Source organism: Hakea prostrata, chromosome 11 (assembly GCF_041222555.1).
Source record: "Hakea prostrata isolate BN-2017 chromosome 11, UWA_Hpros_2, whole genome shotgun sequence".
NCBI lineage: Eukaryota > Viridiplantae > Streptophyta > Magnoliopsida > Proteales > Proteaceae > Hakea > Hakea prostrata.
Window position 1 is genome coordinate 18,363,943 of NC_142610.1, and position 24,986 is coordinate 18,388,928.

The window sequence follows — 24,986 nt, forward strand, 5'->3', positions numbered from 1 at the left end:
TTTTACAATGTACTTTCTCTCGCTGGCTTTCTCGTGATGCTCAGACATGTTCTTCACCCCTTGTTCTTTAAGGAAAATGAAAGTTCCAAAAGAGAGCTATGCTTTTAGTACACTTGTCTGTTGATTGCTTCTGATCATTTTTTCAACATAACTTGAAACTTAAGTTTGGGTCCATTTCTTCTGGTGTGATTTCAAACCAAGGATTTAAAACTCAGTGCTGGACATGGGACTGGACTATGACAATCCAGCCTGATCTTGCCTAATCTTTCCATTTATCTCCTCTCTTGAACATCCAATATGGTTAACTAGAACTATGCATATTTCACCTTCTTGCTGCTTGTTTGATGAGAAATAATCAAGCAGGAACGCATGAAATTTGGTCCCATTTTTTGTTTCAGATACATGACACATTACCGTTCTTCACCTGTGCAGTATTTGTTCTCCATCAAACCATTTGGGTCTAGTGGTAGTCAAAAATTGTTTGACTATTCCATGGTTGAATTGCATGGTAGAATCATCTGCAGGCTTGAAAAAGTAGTGTTCTAGACTTTATGGCTTGAAAAAAAAAGGTTATTTTAGCCTAGCGCCATGGATGAGTTTATGAATGTACTGTCTCATTGTGCTACTTCACCTTGTGATCCCTATTTAACCTTCATCTTTTATTAGTTTCTCTTTGGCAAATCATCTTTTTCCTTTCTATTTCCACATTTATGATGTTAAATTGGCTTGAATGTCCAAATAGACATCTGAAGCAGATGATGTACCGGTGAAGGCATCAGACCTTGCAGAGCTACAGCATAGAGTTTTAAAAGCTGAGGCTTCTCTGAGAGAAAAGGAAGAAGAAAATGACATCCTCCACCAACGGCTTCTGCAGTACGAGGGTCGTTGGTCTCACTATGAGGTAAAGATGAAGTCAATGGAAGAAGTATGGCAGAAACAAATGAGTTCCCTACAGTCCAGTCTATCCGTTGCAAAGAAGAGCCTTGCAGTTGATGATGTTGCAATATTGTCTGATGCCTCAGGCAATGTGACTGATGACAGAGATTACAGTTCAGAACTTGAAAGCGACAATAACAGGGCCCAAGAGAGCAATGGGCTGAGATCTGGTTCATATGGATTAGAAAGAGAAATGAGTGCTGGCTTTAGTGTTATCAATCGACTGGCCGAAGAATTTGAGCAGAGGACCCAGGTATTTAGTGATGATGCCCAGTTCTTAGTGGAAGTGAAGTCAGGACAGGCAGAGGCCAGTATAAACCCAGACCAAGAGTTAAAGAAGTTAAAGCAATCATTTGAATACTGGAAGAAAGATTATGCATCAAGATTAAGGGAGACAAAAGCGATTCTACAGAGATTTGGAAGTGATAGAGGGAGTGTTGAGAATACAAAGAAGAAGTGGTGGGAAAGGAGAAACAGCTCAAGGTTTAGTTAATTATAATTGTTCCGAGGAATGATTTAGTGATAAAAATGTCTTAATTGCTTGTCTTTGAATTGATTGAGAAAGATAAGTATGTCGATATATTTGTTGTTTCAGTTAAAGGGAAGGGGTACTTTCAGTTGCATTCGTTCCTAGTTTGTATTGTAAATGCCTCGAGTTGGTGCTAGTTTTCTTATGTTTAGGGAAACAGATTCTGCCACGCAAATGAATGAAGATCTCTTCATCTTCTTTTATCTTTTCCAGGATCTTAAGCTGCAGCAAGACCTGGTTTTTAAATGAATGTCATCCATAGGTTTATTGGAGATGAATACTCCATGTTGCTTTGAATCTTCTATTTTGAAATATACCTCTTGAAATTGTTTGTCCAGACTTGTAGTTTTTCCTACTAACGAAAGCAATGTGGTGCTGACCACCGGGCGGGGGGGGGGGGGGTGTTTGTGGGGGGGCCCCCTTGGGGGGTACACCCCGGCTGGAAAGTTCTTCCTAGCCATGGTTGTTGTTGACCAGTTCTGGTGCCCTGCAGAGGCGACAGAAGTACAAAATGAAATGGCAAACTCAATGGTTTCATTTGTGTCAGCCTGTTACGGATAATGTCCGGTCCAACAAACAAAAAAACAAAAATTTTCAGTCGTTCCATGGTTGACAACACCCCATATGGGAAATTGATATTTCTTGGCAACAATGTACCGATAAGTTGGGGGCAACCCCATTGTTGGCTAACACCACGAGCAAACGAAAGACAAAGAAGCACAAGTTTATTGTGGTACACACAGTGATAAGCCTACACCAAGAAGAATGAAAGAGACCTCATAGTCAATTGCCAAGAACGGTGTACAAGACTCTACCTAAACTTAACGAAATTCCAAATTTACAATAAGTGGTAAGCACGTAAGCTACAAAAAACCCAACAATATGTCAATGGCAGGCTAATCTTCCAAAGGGCATTCAGGATGCTCACAAAAATATGCTGCGGACTAATCTTCAATCAGATACATTGGAACCACCCATCAATGAGGTTTCTTCTTCTTACCGTGAGGAGAATTTTGTGGATGTTCTCCAAAGGGTTCAGAGAAGTGGTGACGTTGAAGTTCCATTGCTGACGACAATCAAATCTCTAAGCGCAGGTTCTGGCATGCAAAATGCCCATCTTGATTTTTTCGATTTTTGAGAATCACATGGAAGTGAGGTGTGTCTATTATGTGATTCTATGCGAATTGACAGTAAGTAGCAGAATCCTCTGCTGCGGAGAGCCAAGGATTTATAAATTGGTTTTCTTGGAGACAATTTTGTATGCGTCCGTGGAGAAGAACACTTCCAGGAGTTGGACATGAATTGCAGAAAAAAGTAGATTGTTTCTGCACACCCTCTCTACAGCCCAGAGCCCCTACAGCTTCCACAATTTATGGGTTAACGTAGGAAGGATAGAGATCCCACACTAACTGAAATTGAAATTGTAAATGGTTATGAATGAAACAACTGGAACATAGCAAAGACAAATGATCGCATTTTTGAGGTCGGATCAGGCCATGGAAAACTAGACCATTGGAATTTGAACATAACCACAGATGATAACACCTGAATTCAGAATAATGGGAGTTTGTGGTAAAGACTGGAGCAGCAATTCGTAACACCATAAAAGCTTAGAGCACAGAAAATCCACAACTTCAGTATTGCATTCAATTTTCACATAGAAGTATATGGACAAACCCTAGTTAAACTATGGACTCAATAGAAAGAAGAAAAAAAACAAGTATTATGGACTCCCAGAGCTTGAAATCTCCTATCCATCACTGATATAGTATGAAGATTGAAGAATCCTTTCCCGTGAACAGGGGATTCAAGTTTACATATAAAGGTTCTTATAATAGACTGACTTCTAGTTATGTAAGTATTTCGCAAAAAGACTGACGAGAGAGATCCAGTACTTGATGTCAACCGCTTATCATCCCATCCTTTCTTGTGCTTCCAAATCAGCGTGCTTCATATTGAACAACTGGTACAAACAAAACACAAATGGTAACTATATTGGTTATGGAGTCACAAAGTAAGATGAGATTTTGCATCACTTCAAACATCTGATCTGTCTTCCACACAACTGCTACTAAGCTGTCATAGAAAAATTATTTAATAAATTTTATCATGTAGTTCAAAACGGCCACTCTCTGTCTTTATTTCTGTAACTGCTTTTGATGGAAACTTCATGATGAAATATGAATATGAAGCCAGAGGAAGGAAACCGTAGAGACCAACCACAATCTACTGCATTTTTGAAGTACTTTACTATCATTTTGATGCAATGAGAGAAATCTGATCCCCCATTGAAGGCTATTAAATAGCCTTCACCAATTTCTTTCAGTATTATCAACCATAAACTACAATGTTGCAGAACAAAACTGCAGCATTCCATCCAGACTGACAAAGAGAAGCATATGCATTATAAAATGCAACTCCAACTAATTCACATGATCCTAATTCCCGTCACACTTGAGACTTTGAGAGACTAGAATAAACTACAGTCGGAGTTTCTTATTTATCCACCATCACTCTAGTGTACTTTTCCCACTATCCATAACAATCACCTTCCTTTGGACTCATAAAAAATTAAAAACAATTAATACCATCAAAGGGTGGCTCAGTTGGCAATGACCAACACCTCTTAGAAAAGAGATCAAGGGTTCAAATCTCCCTGGTGGTATATGTAAGAGTCCCCCAATACATAGAAGCTCCCTTGTACCAATAGAAGAAAAAAAAATTAACTGTTTCAATATCTTCATTGCTTTGAGTACCTGACCAATTTACATCAGAATTATTGTTTTTAAGTTTCAAAATCCATCACAATAGGACACTTGTATCCTGAACTTTTCATAAATACAATATCCAACACTCTCTTGAGGCAAATAAATCAGTCTCTTGAATGCCAGTAACTGTTATAGCAGATTTTAATTAATCAAACCATTACAGAAGTTCTTCAATGGTCCAACTGATGTCTAATAGCAATGATGGGAGAAAAAGAAAAGCATGTTCACATCATGAGTCCATTTTCCATGTGCTATACAGCAAATTCCAACCACTACCTCTAAAGTTTGATGGTCTTCTGAAACCCACCAGCCCCAAGGCAAACCACTCGCCTTTGACTGCTAGGGCTAAAATTCAATGAAGTTTTAGGGTCCTGGATCTACACTGCACATTCTTTTTTTTTGAGTATAATGGAATCTCTTTTCCCCTTTCGTTCACGTTTTTGTTTGTTTTATTAGGTTCTAATAACCTCTCTTGTACAGAAAAAATTGTAAAAAGTGAAGGTAACCGAGATAACTAAGATGTCAAACAACTTACTTCTGCGAGTACGTTTCTTGTAGAGGATGCGGTAGCCACATTCTCGGCACTGAATAACATCACCAGGTTTCAGGGTATTCTCCATCCCACAATCTAAGCCAAACAACAGGTTTCACATCAGATTACAGGATTGGGAACAAGAAATCAAGGGTTTCACCTAATTTAAGCGGGAGAGAAAATTCAAATTACCTCCACAGATGTAGCTCACTGGTTCTGGTTGTGGATCCATGAGCACTGAGAAACAAGGAATCCCTAACGTAAATCAAAGACATAATAACCAATATAAAATAAAAAGAGTTAAAGAGAAACACAGAAACAGATATTTCAAAACATGAGAAAAAATTCCCAACCAGAACGACCTATAATCTTAGAAAAGATATAGAACTACAATATTGACTCCGACGATAGACAGAGAGAGAGAGAGAGAAGAGAGATACCGTAAGGGTTTAAGCGCTAGTGGCAGCTGCGACGTAGACGAAGATGGGAAGAGAAGAGAAGAGACTTTCCGAAGAGCTTAAAGACTTATTAATATGAATTAGGGACGATGCAGAAGTTTCAAGAAAAGAAAGAGGTACTTCGGTCATTTCGCGTTGCAGGTGCTTGTGGAGTGGTCTTGTGGACAAGCGGGTGAGCCATCCGAACCGTCCCTTCCTTCCTTCGGTTAGAAGATCCGAACGAATAAATAGAATAAGGGAAAAGAAAAGAAGAGAAATTTTCAGAGTCATTCCTTGAGTTATTCTTAATATTAATGTTACCCTTTGAATTATTTAATTTATCAGTTTAACCCCTATTAGTAGTATGTAATTAATTTTTATTTATCCCACAAGTAAAGTTTAAAAAATCGCTCTTTGCCGTCATGTCAATGTTTGGGGACCCCACAGATACCGACAAATCACGATATGTCGGGCAATATTCAGAGGGGTGTCTATGAAAAATCGACCCCTAGTTTTAAAGGGTATTTGGAGTTATTTTAGTATGAATTTTATTATGTAGTTTAACAAGGCCAATAAACACACTGTAAGCATTATTTTGACATAAAATATCTATAATTCAATGTTTCTAATCCATATTTACCTAACTGAATGTGGGTAAAACTATATGAAACCCTATTTGATCGATACAAATAATATAATAATTGACAATAACAAAGCAAGATGTATTCATAAATGTCAAATATCGTAGCAAAATAGATTCAAATACAAGAAATAGGAGTGTATATGGGTGAAACGGGACATTGGAAATCTTGTTTAACTCGACACGCGGGGATAATATAACACTTGGAAGTTTGGAACCCAAGAACAAGATGTATTTAAGTAAAATTCAAATTTAGTTTAAATTAGATAACCTTTGGAATACTTAAATGCCACGGGGTACAATCCTAGAAGGGACATTAATACGAATCGGGGATAAGGATACAGTTGATGTGGATCCTAAAAAACATTGCGGAGAGTTCACGCCTTTTCTAAAAGAAAGAATTTTGCAAGGCAGTTGATTTCAGAAAGATCTCTTTTCCTCTGATTCTCATATTTATAAACACCATTCTGATTTCAAGTTTGATTCAGTGTTGTTTTCTGTGAAGGTGCATATTTCATATAGATTAGCTTATTTCCTCGTCTGGGTAGTGCTTGTTTCGAATTTTCTTTCACTCTAAATCCATTGTCGCCCAAGTTCTGTTCTTATTTTCGATATTTAATGGTGGTCTAAAGTTCTATGTTTCTTTCTAAGATTTTACTGATTTCTGGAAAGGATCTGAGATGTAGTTGCTATTGGTTTATTGCTTTGCAATACAAAAACAATTTCAATCTGGTTCATTTCCTAATACCATCCAAAAATCATCCTGAACCGGTGAATTATGGCCTTTTTTTCGAGTTTTTTACTTCATGATTTCTTTATCTAAATTTATTCATCTATATTTTGCAGGTAGAAGAGGATAGATTGAGATAAGGGCTGTCAAGATAGAGCAGGATATCTTGACAGCCCCATTTTCTTATCCTGAACGAACATCTTGTCTTCTTTAGGATTGCATCTTTTTCAGTAGATTGGTATGAGAAGACAACGACATCCCTTGGATTTTTCTTCGATATTTCTTATGCAAATTGAATATTAAATATTAATTATTTTTTCTTATTAATAATAACTAAAACATGCCATCGATGTCTCATCTCCAACTACGCAGGAACCGTTGAACTTTATGCCTTGACCCTTTTCTTTTATGCGTGTAGTTCATGTGAAAAGGTCGGTGTTTTTAAGCGATCACTTTCAATTAATGGGTTGAAGCTGGTGGTTTATACTGAAGAAGCTATTGTTGTTGGTTCATTAGATTCCTTTTGACTGTCTCCTCTTCGTTCGGTGAAGATTGCTTGGTATTTGGTATGAGACAATCCAATATCCTCTGCAATGGTTTCCATGGCTGGAAACCTTCAGAGACCCCTAACTGCAGCAGCTGCCGTCGCCGTAGCTGCTATCTCTGCTGACTTCACTGATAAATTATCTCCTGTTAAGTCATTGGATCCTTGTTTCTCCTCAGGAACATTGGGCTCTTCTTATCAAAGTTCATTTGAGGAACTAAGGTCATGGGTGTCTCGGATTTCTGGTTCTAATGTCAGAAACTTGTCATTTGCAGCAGGGCTTCACAATCCTGTCCCTCACATTGACTACCCAGTTCCTTATTCTGCTTTTCCAAATGCTTTGGGTTCATGGTTCAATTCACTTTCGACTTCTGTTGCTTCTCCTCCTGTTCTTGTGACATCTTATCAGTCTGCGGAGTTGTCCAAAACACCCAAGGCATCTGAATTTATACACTCTACTCCTTTATCACCCTCTGAGGTTGCATACAGATGGCATTTACCAGACCCAAATGCTTATGGGGCTTCTGGTGATTCAGAATGTTCATTTGCAAAGTCTAGAACGGTGGTTGTTTTACTTGGATGGTTGGGGGCCAAACAGAAGCATCTGAAGAAATATGCAGATTGGTATACATCAAGAGGGTTCCATGCTATTACCTTTACTATCCCGATGTCTGATATCCTCAGTTACCAGGTTGTTGAGAAATCTGAACAGGACATAGAGTTGCTTGCCAACCATCTAGCTGGTTGGTTAGAGGAAGAACATGGGAAAAATCTCATATTTCACACTTTCAGTAATACTGGCTGGTTGACGTGAGTCTCTCTGTCTCTGTCTCTCTTGGCTTGATTTGTGTATTTATTATTGCCTTTTAAACGAATGTGGTTCTTTTGATGTCTATGTTACAGATACGGGGTTATTCTTGAGAAGTTTCAGAAGCAGGATCCAAATTTTATGGGTAACATCAGGGCTTGCATCGTTGACTCAGCTCCTGTTGCAGCTCCAGACCCGCAGGTAAAGCATTTTGCTTTTGGATTGAAATGTGTTGTAAACGAGAGAGGTGATGTATATATAAAGTGAATTTAGCATGAGCCTGTTGAAATATTGTTGTGGCTTAATTCCTTACTGAGTAGACTTTAGTTATATGTTCACCATGGCTGCATTAGATTGAATGCTTTCACCTCTCTTGGGGTTCCCTTATATATGATTTACATTTTAGGACATCCAATTGCAATGCATTATACCCCTATTGAATTTCCTTGGAGAGTTTGAATGGCAAGGAATGGTTAATGATAATTGATAACATTGATTTTCAATCAGACAAGTTCTTGTTGTATCCCAGTTCTATTTGATTGTAGTTTTCCCTAGAAAAATGTCTCCTTTCTCAACTCATATACTCTAGAAACCCTTGCTGGTTAATTCCTCCAATGTTTGGTTCTATACCCTTTTGCCCTTTCTTTTTGGATCCCCCAGTTATGGGTTGGGGGGGGGGGATATTCTTTAGCTGTTTCCTTTGCACTTTTAAATAAGCAATGACCAACTTTACTTATCTCTATCACTATGTTGTGCACTTGGGTCCTTTGGAAACCATGACTTTGTAGCTCATATTTCATTGTTTGGCTATTCCATGGCATATGGAGGGGTACTCTGCCTTTCCTTCCCTTGCAACAACTTGTTTATATTACTAAATCATACTATTAATTTTTTAAATCTTCTAGGTCTGGGCTTCAGGTTTCTCTGCTGCGTTTTTGAAAAAGCAGAGTATTGCAACAAGAGGACTGGCTGGTGCTGATCCTGGAGTGAAGCTTCATAGTAGTGGTATAAGTAAGGAGCATAGACCTGCAGTGGCTGAAATAGCTCTGCTTGTTATTTTGGAGAAGTTCTTCGATATGGCTCTAAATCTTCCTAAAGTTAATAGGTAGTATGATCCATCTTGTTGTTTCACTATAGCCATTCTCTTGTTAAAGTCCTCATAGATGGATATCATTGATTGCATATTTGTTGCTCTCTATAAACGCCAAAGGTCTTGCATGAAGTGCTGCTTTTTGTTTTTGCTTCTTTTTTTTTTTTTTTTGGGGGGGGGGGGGGTATTTACCTGTCATGTTTACCTAGAATTTAGATATGGGGGTATACAGAATTGAGGGCTGTTACTGTTCTCTGTTCTGGATTTTGGAGTGCAAGCATAATTTGTGTCTTCAACCATTTTTTTATATTTTTCTATTATAAATCACCCAACCAGTTACACTTACAATGTTGCATGATGTGTAACTATTTTTCTGCGACTCAGAACATCAGTCTTGAGTTGACTTCTTGATGTAATAATTCTCTTATTGGATAATACAGGAGACTTTCTGATGTGCTGGATCTGTTGTCATCAAAACAACCACGGTGTCCACAGTTATACATCTACAGCAGTGCAGATAGGGTTATTCCAGCTGAAGCCGTAGAATCCTTCATAAAGAAGCAGCGAAAGGCTGGCCATGAAGTCAAGGCTTGCAATTTTCTATCTACTCCCCATGTTGACCATTACAGAAATGACCCAAATCTCTATACTTCTCAGCTCACCAAGTTTTTGGAAGATTGTGCTTGTAAGCATTATTCTTAACTGGGAAATGCATCCATTTCCATCATTAACTCACTGTCAGATCATATTTGTTACAGATGATATACGCATTCAGTTTTAATTTTCTTCATTAAATTTGTTGGTTTGGAGGCTGTTAAATTCAAGGCAGAATTATCTCCACCCTTATGATAGATGATACACCCTGTTGAAATTTTTTTTGGTGGGAGCAGGAAAGGAAATTTGTTGTACAATACAAAACATTTAGACATGATCTCATGCAATTGAAAACTCACCACTTACTGCATCTAGTGTTCCATTGTTTTACTCTTTTGCTGGATTTATTGCTATTTTCACAAATTACAGTTCTGCTAGCTAGCAGAAGAGAGATAATAAAAGAAAGTACATCATTCCAGAAAGTGGCAATTTTCTTGTTGAGCAGCTGAAAATTCTCAAAGGCACCACACCATTAAAACTTTGTGAAACGTTTCAAACCTCACATCGGCAGTCAGCGCAATATGATTGGGATCCAGTAAAGCAAGATGAGGAAGAACGTTTAAGAACCAGTGTTGGATCTACATCCTCTACAATCACAAGGGCATTACCAATTCATCAGTCCCTTAAGAAAAGCTTGCCATGGGGATAAACCCAATGGAAGACACTCCTGTTGAAGCTGCAACAAACCCAGGAGATGATGCTTGGTGGGTTGGTTAAGGGGAAAATAATCAAAACGGGTCGGTTGGTGGTCAGTTCATGAGAAAATGTGATGGTTTTGGGAAGCATTTTGAGAAAATATTTTGACTGTAAGATCTGTCGATAGCCATTTGATATGGTCTTCGTAAGAAACTGATGGATGGCTGTATCCTTAGTTGCAAAGAATGTGGGTCCGCTAAATTAGTATTTTGATCTTTGGTTTTTGAACCCTTAAAATAAAAGTAAATTATATAAACTCACTTTATAAGTTTGCAAAATCCCTGGGATGTTTATATAATTTGTTCTTCCAACAATGCTCAAAAAAAGAAAAAAAAAAAAGAGAACCAATGGTCCATGATTTTTCCGGTTCAACTAAGGAGGTTGGACTTGATTGGCTCAAAAACCAGTCTAACAGGCCAATAACGAAGAATGAAACTGATCGAAACACCACCAGGCTATTGAGTGTCCGTTTGTTATTTTACTTTATATTCTCTTCCGGTGTAATCATCAGAAATTTTCAGTGAGTTAAGCTGATCCCTATTCTTGGTTTTGATTTACTTCTTGATTCTTATTTTTTGTTAGCTATGATGAACTTAATTGGTGGTTAATAATGTCTTAACAGTTTCTCAGGTCAGTTGTGCGAGGTTTATCTGGGCTTCCTGCTGGTGGGTCTGAACTACTTCCTTGGTTTTACAGTTTTACTTTACAGTTGAGCTAAATTTTGATTTCCAAAAATTTGAGTTTCCAAGCTCTGTTTGTTTGATAGCTTGTACTTGACAATGTGCCGTGAACTGATTTTCTTTTTTCTTGCCAAGCCAAAATAAAGTTACATTGTCTTCATTTTTCTTGATCTGATTATCTTGTCGAATTAGGAGTAAGGTTTTTCCTGGTTGAGGGTACACACAGTGTGAGGATCTTTATTGCTTGAGATTGCAAACCGAATATGTAAGTTTCTAGTCAAAACCCTTCTCCGGTTGATACCATGGAGATCTGGTCAGCTTTCCTTCAATGAGAACTCTGCATTCCATATCCAAGGACTGCAATGGGTGAGCTCGGAAATACCTGCACACTCAAGAGGGAAATATGTAACAGACTAAAATACAGAGCAATACAGAGAGAACCATCCACATTCCCTCCCCCTTGTGTGGTTAATCCCATTCTATAACATATTCAATGAGTATATAATACATAAATTTGTCTCTTCCTATCCCATTCAATATGTGATGAGAAATGCATATTTTCTGTTTTGTTTGCACTTCTGAAATCCATTTAGTGTAAGTGTTTTGCTTTTTAGGGGCCCTTCTGAACACATTTGGAGCTATTGTTTTGGGTGCACCTGTTGGAAGTCAGTTAGTGACATTACTTGCACTCAAGCAACACCATGAGGGGGGGATTAGCTGGGATTACTGGTGCATTCAAATCTTTATTATTCTAAATCCATTTATGCTTGTTAATATATTTATATATTAATAGCTGTACATCTCCTCTTTGGATGCAGGTACATGAAGAGGACCATTAATTGGTCCCTATTGATGTCCTTGTTCGCTGTGAGGGTAAATTCTTAGTTCGCTGATAGTTTTCTATCAAAAACTCCTTGATTTATTGATTGAAAAGCGTTTCAAAGATTCTCAAAGGTGCCCTTAAACTTGTGTTCAATGTCATGCTTTGTTCAATTCATGTTGGAAAATCTTGGAAATTCTCAGAATAATGGTCAAAATCTTGTTATGTTTAAGTGAACCACATTTAAAAGGGCATGCTACTCTTATATGTTAGCTTTTGCAACCTCTTCTAATGGTCATGTTACTGGCATTTTCATTTTCAAATATCAGGGTATCCACCAAGTCAGAACAGCTTTGCTCAGTGAAATGACACTGATGCAAGGTGATTGTGAACATGTATAGAACAAATGATTTCTACTTTCTCAATTTGAGCTACTTCATGCTTACCTCACTTCTTTGTTTATAGGTGCTTACCTGCACCACCATACTTGCGAATATTTTAAGCTTATCCATTAAGAAATTTGCTCACTTGGATATCTGTTTTCCTGTTTTGCTCCAATGCAATCCCTCTTCTCTAGGGGTTAGTGAAGTTGATTATGAATTCTTCCAGTGTGATACTTGCAGTTCATACCTGTCGCTTCTGTTTTTGGTTCATCAGGGAAGGATTGGCACGTTTATTTGTGTACACCAAGTGTCCCCCCCGGGGGGCAATTAAAAATAAAAAAAAACTAAAAAAACTAAAAAAGAGCCACCCACAACAACAAATAAGAAAAGTGTTTCTGGTGATCCATGTTGAGGAGGTAAGCAATAAATGGAAACTAGTAGGGTCATATGCTAGAGTGCAAACTATTCTCCAGGTTCTTGCTGGGGTTTCTTGTTGATATCCCTCTCTGCCCTTTTAGCATGAGAGACACTACTTTTTCCTTCTAATGAGGGTGATAGTGTCATTTCATATGCTCAAAAATGTGCATGAGGCACATTTTGATAACGACATAGTTGTATTCCATTGTCAAATTATCTTTTGAAAACCTTTTTATACCTTTGTCTTAGAGAACTTTGGTAGTATGACAAGGGGTAATTAGAAGAAGCTCTCAAGTTCTAAATACACCATTGAAGTGTCATTGAAGACTCCCCCTTATTTATTTTATGGAATTTATTTATATGATTTGTTGTCCACCCAACTGGTGTTCTTGATTATATGATCTGTGTTCCTGCACTTGGACCTGTTATTGGAGCTTGGCTGGGGGCTTGGCCTATGCCCCTTGATTGGGAAAGACCATGGCAGGTAATTTTATGTTCTTATTAATTTTATACTGGTACTTTTATTTTTGTATTAGTTCCTTTTTGGGATGTTTCTTTAGCTAGGTTTGTAATTCCTTATTTCTGTACCTTGTTAACTCTAGCATCCATTTTCACCTCCTTGGGTAATTATTTATTGTAATTTTAATCTTGATGTTACAGTAAAGAAATAGAAAGAATACTCTGAAAGCCTGGGAAATGGGTTCTTATCTTTGATAGTGTTGTGCTCACTAGTTAGTGCTCGATATTCCAACCTCCCAAGGCCTTCCCTTTACTACCCTGGTGCATCTCATGTTATAGGATAATTCCTTTTAGCGTTTTGTTGAGTATATTAAATGCACAATACCTTCCTTAAAATTTGACACTAGTTTTATCGGGTTTGAATTGAATGTGTTCTGCAATTACTTCACTTTGATGCAACCATGAGCAGAAAAACCAAAGTAATTGCACAACATGTTCATTAGCTGCTAACGTGTTTTCAGTGCATAGGCCCAAGATGTGTATCTATCCATGCCAGTTTTACTTTAAAACTACTATCCAGAGAATTGACTTTATTCCAAGTGTCCTAGGTGACACAAACGTAGTTTATGGTGGTATCACTGAAAAGGATTCTGAACTGATGCTTGCTTGACATGCTGAGCAATTGACAGTTTTTCTTCAATGAGTAACTCAGAAACTAACCTTCTGTGGTTCGTCTACTGAGAAAGGATCAGCATTTTAGTGGATTATGAGCAAGTTGATGCTGATGATATATTGAGATGCACAATGTTCAATTAAAGTTTCTAGTTGAGTATAATGCTAAGCAATTCCAGACAGTTCTGACTTAAATGGCCACTGTTTTCTCATGAAGATCCTCCAATATTACTTGTGAAGGGGGGGGGGGGGGAATGTTCAGTACAATCAGTTTTATGATAATTCTGAATCTCAGCAGTTGGCTTGGCATTCAGACCAAATCTCGAGATGAGTTTTGCAGCTCTCCCTCCCAACCCCCCCCCCCCCCAACACAAAAAAAAAGGGGAAAAAATATACACAAAGTTCTGTATGTGTTGATCTGGTAACTTGAATAATTCTCCAGGTTAAGCATAGAGGGGATTACTTGGTTAGGAACCTTAATTAACTAGTTACCAATTTTTATTATCAAAAAATTAAACTAGTCTCAAATCTCAACTTCTGATGATCAAAGAGTGCATGTTCATCTCTCATTTTTATGCTTTTAAGTTTTCTATAAAATTCAAGTTGAAACTGAGGTTGTATTATTCATAGCTTATATGAACTCACTTTGTTTAACTTACTAAACATAGTAGGACCCCATCTCCCAAACTATGTTAAAGAACTGATAACTAAAGCACTGAGCTTACAAGGGTTGTATTTCCTAACCAGGTGGATCTATCACCCAGTTTTTCAACATTGCTTAGGCTAAGCAGTTTGTTGCTATTATTTCCCCCAAAAGTAAACATTTCTATTATAACTTTTGCAGGATTGGCCAATCTGTGTCACCTATGGAGCATTGGCTGGTTATGTGGCTGGTATGGTGGTGTCTCAGGGGTTCTCATTGGTATATGGTGGCAAACAACAGCATGTCAAAGGAGACTGATACATTACAGGCACAAAGCATTAGTTTCATGAAAAGAAGAGGAACTGTCATATCATCATCTGCTTTTTTCCTTGGAAAGAACCAATTTTCCTGCGAAGTCTTACCCCTGTAATTTTTGTTGAGAGGTTTTTTTTTTTTTTTTTTTACTGTATACTTCTTCTAGGTCCCATTGAATGTTGTACTTGTTCTTCTTTTAAATCTGTCTTCCACTCTAATCAGTCTTCTTCCTATTAAGGCCACCTCAGTACAATTATTTTTATTTACTGCAAAGTTTGATGATCTGATTGTCTCTAGCTCTTAGAACTCTGGCAGTCCTTAGAGAGTCTTCAATGTTCATGTCTTTTAGGAGCTGTAAGACCATGCCCACATGCATTTACCTCGATCGACGCGGTATTTGTTAGCAACAAGTAAATGCCCTACACAGTTAATTTGTTCCTCCTTCAATTGTAAAATGGGGGAATATGTATGAGGGGATTGCACTTCTACAAGGCAAAAGATGAAACCTATTTACCCCTCTTGTGAAATTTGCCTATGAATAGCAGGTTCATTACTTCAATGGTTCAATATTGGACATTCATTAAAAAAAAAAAAAAAAAGGGCTTATAAAATTAAATCATAGGGAATTCTTAATTACATCCTTCTTTTTCTTTTTGTCACAGGAAGCATGAGGGAAAGTGTCTTATCTTCCTGCTAAACAAAACACTTTTCAGGGTAAATAGACTACATAAATATGGCTCAACAAATATATCTAAGGATATCTGGCATTTTATCTTTAAATACTTTAATTTACTTGAGGGAGAAAATTTTACTTGGCCAAATGTCGGCAATATATTGTCGAGAAATTGACGATGTTATCGCCAAACCACCCGAAATGTCGGCAAAATTTCCCTCGGAGTTGCTCATGTATTGTGAGTGAAATGGAATGATTCTTAATTTATGATGTACAGAGAAGAATTTCATGGTTATGGTTGGATATTTGACAGCTGCTGACTGACAGAACATTTGAAACAAACGGAGCTCAGCAAGTGCATCGAATTCGAATAAGTGCTCCAGGTAACAATACTTTGTTCTTGAAGGGAAGAATCGCTAATCTGACTCAATAATTTAATCGATTTCATTCAGTTCGGATGTCACGAGAGGAGAGGAAAGACAAGGGAGAAAAAAAGTGAGAAAGATGAGAAAAATCAAAGAAGACGAATGTTCCGAAACTACCTTATACCAGGTTCATGGACGTGAAACATTGGGTTACTGGATTAGGATTTTTAGGGATTTCAAAGCTAATCTCTTTTGGATTCTTTTGGATTGGGTTATCTCTTTTGGATTCTCCGTAGCTTTGGGTTCACATCATATCTTGATTGGGGAATAAGTTATCACTCTCTCACCACTACCATTGGGTCTGAGAACTAACGCGTTCAATGCAAAATCAACTATGTCTCGTGTTACATGTGGTCTGGATACCTTCCCTCCTACCAAGTACCCTTTTTGTTCTGTGTATCCTTTTCACCTAGGGATGTCGTTCCTTACGGAAATTACACGTCGTGCTGGACTAGTATCTCGTAACCACAATTCATAAGAAGGGATACGACAATTGTAAGAACAAGAATAGAATTTAAATTAAAGATACAATACATGATAAGTATTACTCACTAGTCAATGATAAGAACAATCTCAAAGAGTCCAAGAAATCGCAATTCAAAAGTCTAGAAATATATAAACTCAATAAGGTTTAAGTCGGGATTCAAACTAAGCATTAATCGGACCTAACTTGCACACTCGGACAGGAGGAGGCAAGTCAAGCTCACCAGGGCCGGTCAACCGCCTCTCTCTGGCTGTGACAAAAAACCTTAATCAGAGCTCATTTCGAAATCAATTGATTTTAAGGGTTTTTGGGACATCAATGGAACAATTCAGATTGAGCAAGCCTTATTAAAAAGGTTAAAGAACTAGATTCAGCCCGGTTTTTTTTCAGCAAATGTGTTTTTAACGTATTACTCAATGTTGTACAAGAGAACAAACCAGGTTCCATGTAATCAAACTAGTATCCAGCTGCTAGTTCCCAAGTTATTGCCTACTGACAAAGTACAGTAGAACTTTCGCAAAGGCGGTTAAGAACCTAAATCAGCCAAGGATTCAAAGTGACCTAGGATTTTAAGTATATAGGAACTTACCCAACCAGCGTAACCAATTAAGAATGTGATTATATGTTGATCGAACAACTCATAGAAACAATCACCAAGCAAATCTAACGACAAGGAGATACTTAGGTAACACTATTATTAGCCTGGTCTAAAAGGGCTAAAGGTAACTAACTATTCTCTAGATTACTGTTATTCATTTTTCACAGATTTTTCTTGGTCTTCTATTTTGTTGTGAGAGGTATTGACTTGATCTTCGGAAAGCGGTTTCAAACCAAATTAAGATTTTTCAGTTTTTTTTTGCAAGTAATTACGAGTCTCGTGAAAATTGATAGCATCACTCAAGTATCTAATGTATGAGATCTGGTACCATGTCATGAATGAATATTCGTACGTGTGAACTTGATTGTAAGGTTTTGTGAAAATTTGAAGTAAATCTATCCAAAAAATGTAAATTTATGTAAATTTATTGAATAAAACATAGGTAAGCCAGCTGGATCTCACGTGCACTTTGCCGTAACAGTTCATTAACAGTGAGAATGTGAGATGTTTGGAGTGAAGGCGTTAGTCTCGGCCTCATATGTGTAGTTGTCCTTTCTTATCCACACCGAAGAGCCGATCAATCCTAAGTTTCTAATCGTTTTCAGTTTTTCGTTTTCATTTTTCTCTATCCCTGCAACGGGGTTTGTGGATTAGGGTTGGTGTTTGGATCTATCATGGCTAAGCTTGAGTGTCGTGATGAAATCAGTTGCATTTGCATCAACGAAGTTCTCACAGACGATGAGTTACGATCGATTCTGTCCAAGTTACCCAACGAAAAAGATAAGGAGTGTTTCGGATTGGTATGTAGGAGATGGCTTCATTTGCAGAGTACGGAGAGGAGGAAGGTCTGTGCTCGTGCGGGTCCTTTGATGCTTCAGAAATTGGCGAATAGGTTCACTCGTCTAGTCGAGTTAGATCTTTCGCAATCTAACTATCGATCGTTCTTTCCGGGATTAACTGATGCTGATCTCGCCGTTATCGCCTCTGGGTTTGGTTGTTTGCAGGTTCTAAGTTTACGGAACTGTAAAGGTAGCTTCTTTATCTTCTGGGTAGTCGTTATTGAGGAAATTTGTAGTGCCTCTACGGAAAAGATTGGATTTTGAGCCGTGTTTTGGTGAATCTGTTGTTCAATGCAGACAAAGATGAAATTCTGTTTGATTTAATAGTACAACTTTATTGATTATTTTGACAGTTGGCTCCATTTAGAGGTAATTTTAGTTAGGAATGCTTGTGGGAATTCGATTAAACTATGTTTTCGTTGTGCCATTAGGAAGACAACTCTTTGAAGTCTTCTTAAACCCCCCTTGTCTTTTCCCCTTCTTCTCTTCTCTCTAGAAGTTAGGGAATTTAAAGGTGGCGGGGAATGAAAGGTTTCTTAGCTCCAGTTGGGGACACACATGGATAATGGATTGTCTTGGTGTATTGGTTTTATCAGGATGATGGTTCTTTTCTTGGTTTAACTCTACCTAGTCATTCCATTGGGTAAATACCTGTCTCTTTTTCTTTGTAGTTTTTTTCCGCCATTGGATTTGTTTGGTAACTATTATTGTGTCGTTTGAAAAATTTGCTTTGTTATTTTGTTTATAGTGGAGACCAGTATACTTGTTTAGAGTTACAAACACTCACTCCAGCCTCATTTTCTGTACTTCATGAAGACTTGGGTTATTCCATTATCATATCTGATGATCGTTGCAAACTACATGCAACTCCTAGTGGATTTATTCTTGATACATTTATATGAGATTAATCTTGTGGTGGAAAAATATTGATGAGTTGAGCCCATTGTACTTTGATATAATGTTGGTGTTGCATCACTTAAAATTGAGGATGTCAGGGACCATATGGAGCTGATTCTTCAGCGTTTGTGCCATTCTTCTTTTAAGGGAGCAAAATCATGTTCCATTTGAGTTGAAAATCCCCCCTCCCGGCTCTACTGGGATAATTTTGTTTGTTTTGAAAAGGAATAAGTTATCAAGAGACCATACTAGGTGGAACTGTTTGTGCTTTTACCATCTATGGTCAAAGATTTATAGGTAACAGCTGTAAGTCAATATATTAAGTCCACTAGAAGCATTGAGGTTGAATGTCCTTAGAAAGACTTTGGGCTATATATATGTCTATACTGCATTTTGTTTTTTTTTATTTTTTTTATCAGGGAGGACATTATTTGATCCTGGTTTACGTAGTAACTTACAATTTCAGGGCACCAAAGAAAATCTAAGAAGGCCTGGTGCCAGGGGGCCACCTAGGCAACTAACGTGTGCATATGCCAAAGGATTTTAGTGAAAGTATGACACATTTTCCTTCAATATAACTGAGGCAGTTGATAAACTAATTTGAAACAGGACTAGACTTTTAGAATCGCTGTCCTACCTCTGAACTTGGACCAATAACATAGTAAAAACATGAAACGATACTGGAATCCAAATCCGACTTGGAGAAAGATTTAGATTAGTAATAGGATTTCTAGATAGATCAGGATTCTGGAGTTGCCTTTTCTTCTCTAGTGCTTGTGCTTAGCTGCATCAGTACTCCTCGGCTTAGGGGGAAAAATGCATCCTTGAGCTTTAAAGTGAGAAGCGACCAACATTGGTGAATGGCATCCATATTCAGCCCAAAACATAATTCTGGTGTTGCTGGGATGATAATTGAATAATGCAATCCTGGGAGCCTTCTCATTGAAGAATTGAGGTGTTAACGCAAACTCTATTTCTTCAATGATAAGAACACCATTCTGGATAGTTAGGACTTCTGTTATTCTTTTAAATCTTCCTCAATCATAACATTATCTTGTACCATTGCATCAATTTGCTGTTGCTACTTCTGTTAACTTCTTCAGCACTAGCTTCATCTTTGTCTTCCAATGTAGGCCCTACCTTTTGAAGTGAAGGGAAATCATCTGTATTTGAAAGAAACTGATTTTCATATTGAATCATACATTCCTCAATGATCAGTGGGGAACAGGAACTTCCTTTGTTGATTCAATTGAAGATGTTCAGTCTTTGATTTCAGGCTCTTTTTCTTTTCATCTTCCTTTGATAGTGCCTTACTGACTCAGATGACTATCTTGGAATTGTGTTCAAATTTAGGGTCTAGTCCATAGAGGGCGGGCCTTGGTGCGATGGTAAAGCTTGCTCCATTATGACCAAGTGGTCATGGGTTCAAGTTTGGAAATAGCCTCTCTCGAAAAGTAGATGTAAGGCTATATACATTATGACCCTCCCTAGACCTTACAGTGGCAAAAGCCTTGTGCATTGGGTACGCCCTTTAATTTTATTCAAGAAGAGAATATCTTTTATACTATTCTCCAAAGTTTGATACATTTACAAGTCTTAAAGAGTTTATTATCAGATGGGAATCTTGGTAGGTCGTTTTTCTTATTAAAGTCTTTATTTTCTTATTTATATGCTTGTAAAGAATGTCTTGCACAGATTTAAGAAAAAGTGTGTCCTCAGTGCATGAGGCTTCTGCCATTGTAGGGTCTAGAGAGGGTCACAATGTACGCAGCCTTACCTCTGCTTTCAATAGAGAGGCTGTTTCTAGACTTGAACCAATGGCCACTTGGTCACAATGGAGCAACCTTTACCGTTGCACCAAGGCCTGCCCTCATTGGACAAATTTTTTGATGGGTTGAACTTGAATTTGAGTATATGGGCGATTGGGATGTGTGCAAGGGTTTCCCTCTTTCCCCTTGTAATTCTAAGAATTTCAGACATCCTTCTGCAACCAGCCCTCCACCACAAACGAGTTAACTCAGTTTGCTTTTTGTACCTCCTGTAGTGGGTTTTGTATTCGGGGGGGCTTTCTCTTTTCTGCTTCATGACAGTATCACCTCTTGAAAGTCTCTTAACTGTGTCAACTGGGTTAAAGCGACATTTGTTTTTCCAATGCACACTGCGGTTCTGGTACCCAATTGATGCAGCAGAATCACAGCAAAAATGATCACTACCCAGTAAAGAAGAATTTAATAATTTGATAAAAAACGGATCAGATCAGACTTCAATTGTATGTGAAGGGTCACTTTAAAGGTAGAATAGATTCACATAGTTTGGTCCAGAGCTGACAGCTGATCTTGAGTAATGGAGCTGTCCTATTCTATCTAGGAAATACAAACTACCCAGAATTCCTGACTTGAGAACTGATCCAGAGATTTATAAAGCAGTAAGCTAATAATGATCCAAGTTGGTTATACCACAAACGGAATCAGATTCAGAAATATGTTTCAGTTTTGTCAATTATTAGTATGAAAGAGGTAAGGGAGAGAAGTTGGTTTATCTTGGAGTTTCACACTAAATTTCTGAAGACTGTCCCCAAAAGGTTTAATCCTAATGGAGAAATACAAAGAATCAGATTAAGACAAGGACTGGAAGTCCTATTTGAACTAGACAACAGCCTCCAACCACATTGAGAATTAGCAACCTCAATGGGCTGGAAAGTCCTTTCTACCACTTTACACTGACATGTTTCAGAAACCAGCATGGCAGCATGAACTTGAAGGAGTAGAATGAAAATAGAAGACATGGTAATTGATTAGAAATCTGGTTTCTAAACAGAAACTGAAGCCTATGGTTCAAAAAGTATAATTTCAATGGAAAGTTTTGATAGATTGTTGCAAGTATTCAGTTTGATTACAGATGTTCTAGCTAATAACAATCTGAACCTGAAAGTGAGAGTAAAACATAGATTGCAGGGTTTAAAGTTCAGGAAACCTGACCTGAATTTATAGAATGATTAAGAGGGATAGATAAAAATACAACAGCAAACCGGGTCAGGATATAATTTTATGCAAACATCTTCCTTGAATGCTTTGACCTGAAGAGATAGTTTCGAGGTAGTTCAATGGAGAATATGGCTAATCTCTGTTGGCTTGGAATCCATCAGAGCCTCAACTGGAATATAAGGGTTGTTCTTGAATTCAGAACAGCTAATTGCCCTCGAATCCTCAATATTATGGTCCAAATTCCACAGAACCTGAACAGCACAGTGCTTCTTATCACGTGAAAATCTGTCTTTGGTTTGTAGAATCCATAATCTGACTTAGAAGTTTAAAAACTACTTGGAATAGTCAAAAACAGATTAATATTTGAAATAGGCCCAAAATAACTGTAGGAGAAACAGTTGAATAAAGATTTGCTCGTCTGAGGCCTAGCTCCCTCTATGACTTCAACAGAGCTGATTGGGAAGTGAACATCCAGGTGGCTGAACGGTCTTGGTTGGACCTTGTTGTTAGGATGCTGTTGTTGTAGTACACTCCTTTGTCAAGAAAAAGAGTGCAATGTTGAGCAGCTAAGTTGTGGTTTGTTGCCTGGCTGGATCAACGCCCTAGAGTTTTCTTTACTGCGGTCTCCTTCTACTAATTAATTTTTGGGAAAATTTCAAGGACACCCCTAAATACTTGGCAAAAAGCTAAGACACCCCAAAACTATGCCAAATTGGCAATGACACGCCAAAATCTTTCATAAATTTGCATAGTAGTACACTAGTAGGAAGTTTCTTTAAGTCATGGTAAAATAGGATCCTAAATTTAGTCTTTTTCTCATGCACGAGTTCCTTCTTTTACTTCTGTTCGTCATTCTATATTATAAGATATAGATAATACAATTAAGGATATATTTGTCATTTCTTCTAACCAACGGTTCTAACGGAAAAGGGGTTGACTGCTTATTTAGCATAGTTTTGGCTGTCTATGCTTTTCGCCAATTATGGGGTGTTCCTTACATTTTCCCTTAATTTTTTTGTTACTACTGGGATCAATGTAGCCAACTCCATTTAGTTAGGATAAGGCTGAGTAGTTGTTATTCTATGTATGTTATAACTATATTCCCTGATTTCGTCATTTCTCTTTTTCTGCCCCCCCCCCCCCCACACACACAAAAAAAAAAAAAAAAAAAAAACCAAAATTTATTGGGCACCTTGACAATATGCTGATCGGTTGTCTAGTTGTTCGAGTACCAGTTTGCTTTGATTATGTATCCATGTACAACACTTCACTATAAAGTACAACTATCCTTGCATTATCCAGGTACCTCACCTTGGATTGGCCTGGTTGAAATTACAAAACTTGAAGATGACTTGGACTTCTTGCTATTTAATTTAAACCTGAAGATTAGTGCCCCTTTTCCCCCCAGAAATAAATAAATAAATAAAATAAAAAAGGAATGGAAGAAGAAGAAAAAGAAAAGCCAAATAAGCTAAATAACTGTGCTCCAGGTTTTCTTTGTCTGTTTGGAATCATCTGGTTGACCATTATATTTACCTCAGTTTTGGCTGCTTTTTTTTTTTTTTCGGTTGGGGGGAGGGTTGTTGTATCTGTGTTGAATCTTTTTCTCCTTGCAATTAGAAGAATGAACAATTTTTTTTCCAACTCGTAAGATTTCTTTTGCTACATTTTTCAATAACTAAGTCCATCTTTTCAGGTTCTTGACGGCAGTTGCAGTTCTCATTCCCTGCTGCAGTTTGCTTATTTCCTTTTTGGTTATTGTACAGGTGTTACAGACAATGGAATGGTGGCACTTGGAAATCACCTATCCTGTTTACAATCATTGGATGTCTCGTTTTGCAGAAAGTTGACGGACACTGGACTTGGTGCAATTGCTGAGGGCTGTGGCAGCTTGAGAAGCTTGCATCTTGTCGGTTGTAAACATATTTCTGATGGACTGTTGACAATCCTTTCCAAGAATTGCCACAGCCTAGAAGAGCTTGGGCTAGAAGGATGCACGAAGATAACTGACTCTGGTCTTACAAGCCTTGTTGATGGTTGTCATCACATCAAGGTTTTGGACATTAACAAGTGCAGCAACATTGGAGATATTGGGGTTATTAGCGTGTCCAAAGCGTGTTCTTCTCTGAAGACTTTAAAGTTACTGGATTGCTACAAAGTTGGAGATGACTCTATGTTTTCCTTGGCTCAATGCTGCAAGAATCTTGAGACTCTTGTTGTTGGGGGCTGTAGGAACATCTCCAATGAATCTATTAGGAGCCTTGCGACTGCTTATTGTGGTAGTCTGAAGAAATTGCGGATGGATTGGTGTTCAAATCTTTCTGATTCTTCCCTGAGCTGTCTGCTATCCCAATGTAAAAATCTAGAGGCCCTTGATGTTGGGTGCTGTCAGGAGGTGTCAGATATGGCTTTTCAGCTGTTGGGAAATGGGGGGCAGGACATGTCTTTGAGAGTTCTGAAGATCAGCAACTGTTCAAAAATTACCGTTTCAGGGATTAGCATGCTTTTAGAATCCTTCAGGAGGCTGGAGTATCTTGATGTGAGGTCTTGCCCTAATGTTACAAAGGTGACCTGTGAGCAGGCTGGGGTGAAGTTTCCAGAATGCTGTAAAGTAAATTTCACAGGGAGCTTATTTGAGCCAGACGACGTTATTTGAAAAATGGGATTCCAGGGTTCAGTAAGAAGTGAATTCATCCTAAGCAAGGCCTGCTATTTATGGAGGAAATTCTATGAACAGAGCTTCAGGTTTTAGATCTTCCTCTCGAACTCCTTCCTAATTTTCTCTCAAGTAACCAATTGAAGGGGTGTTACTTCCTGGACGGTGGTCATATCTGTATACTGTAAAATGTAAATAGGAGATAAGATTTTAATCCGTTGTTCTTTCTGAAGTTATTTTGTGGTAGTTTCTGTTCCTCATTAGAAAATCTGGTAGATGGGTTTGGTTTGGCTAGGTGGAAAGGTTTCAGCTTGTTACAAATAAATGATTGTGTATCCATGCGACTGGTCTGTACAAATGAGTGTATAAAATCTAATTATATTTGATTTTTCTTCTCTGTTCTTCTCCATCTCCCAGCCCTCTCTTATCAGAGAAGGAGAATGAAGGATCTAATATTTTGAATGACTAGTGGTTTTGTTCTTTTTTCAAGATTGGTCAGGCCTGCTGCCTCTTTCTCTTGCCTTTTTCCCTTGAGAGATTGGTTCCAGGTTGGTTCTCACAGGTACAAACCTTGTACCTTCATGGGATAGCAATGAAGGATGCCTGACACATATTCTGAAAGGTTGCAAACCTTTGAGCCACAATGTATGAATTGTGATTGAGCACCAACAAAAGGA

General features: G+C 38.0%; 4 protein-coding genes across 10 annotated transcripts in view; 3 read left to right on the top strand and 1 right to left on the bottom strand.

Annotated features, from left to right (window-relative positions):
• LOC149000554 (myosin-1-like) overlaps positions 1-1,804 on the top strand; it is a 56,036-nt gene extending 54,232 nt beyond the window's left edge. For both annotated transcript variants that reach the window (XM_089140615.1, XM_089140614.1), the window contains one exon: positions 743-1,804. In XM_089140615.1, the coding sequence (XP_088996741.1) occupies positions 743-1,429 (687 nt within the window). In that variant the 3' untranslated portion in view covers positions 1,430-1,804. The remainder of the gene's footprint in view (positions 1-742) is intronic.
• Positions 1,805-3,060: 1,256 nt separating this feature from the next.
• On the bottom strand, positions 3,061-5,276 carry NRPB12 (DNA directed RNA polymerase, 7 kDa subunit). Of its 2 annotated transcripts, none has more exons than XM_089140045.1 (4): positions 5,206-5,276; positions 4,958-5,020; positions 4,769-4,861; positions 3,061-3,428 (listed from the first exon to the last, which is right to left on the bottom strand). In XM_089140045.1, exons 2-4 carry the CDS (start codon positions 4,995-4,997, stop codon positions 3,406-3,408), a joined length of 156 nt encoding a protein of 51 aa, XP_088996171.1. In that variant the 5' UTR covers positions 4,998-5,020; positions 5,206-5,276; the 3' UTR covers positions 3,061-3,405. The 2 variants fall into 2 exon arrangements, with proteins under 2 accessions (XP_088996171.1, XP_088996172.1); XM_089140046.1 differs by having other exon boundaries at positions 4,958-5,002; positions 5,206-5,246.
• A 944-nt stretch (positions 5,277-6,220) lies between these two features.
• Positions 6,221-14,012, top strand: LOC149000556 (uncharacterized). 5 transcript variants are annotated; one of them, XM_089139923.1, is made up of 7 exons: positions 6,221-6,347; positions 6,689-6,810; positions 6,945-7,003; positions 7,089-7,926; positions 8,020-8,125; positions 8,830-9,029; positions 9,455-14,012. In XM_089139923.1, the coding sequence occupies exons 4-7, from the start codon at positions 7,166-7,168 to the stop codon at positions 9,714-9,716; spliced, it is 1,329 nt and encodes a 442-aa protein (XP_088996049.1). In that variant the 5' UTR covers positions 6,221-6,347; positions 6,689-6,810; positions 6,945-7,003; positions 7,089-7,165; the 3' UTR covers positions 9,717-14,012. The 5 variants fall into 5 exon arrangements, with proteins under 5 accessions (XP_088996049.1, XP_088996047.1, XP_088996050.1 ...); XM_089139921.1 differs by having other exon boundaries at positions 6,945-7,926; XM_089139924.1 differs by having other exon boundaries at positions 6,991-7,926.
• Positions 14,013-17,419: 3,407 nt separating this feature from the next.
• Positions 17,420-24,959, top strand: LOC149000557 (uncharacterized). Its single transcript, XM_089140180.1, has 2 exons — positions 17,420-17,962; positions 23,420-24,959. The coding sequence occupies exons 1-2, from the start codon at positions 17,608-17,610 to the stop codon at positions 24,307-24,309; spliced, it is 1,245 nt and encodes a 414-aa protein (XP_088996306.1). The 5' UTR covers positions 17,420-17,607; the 3' UTR covers positions 24,310-24,959.
• The last annotated feature ends 27 nt before the right edge of the window (positions 24,960-24,986 follow it).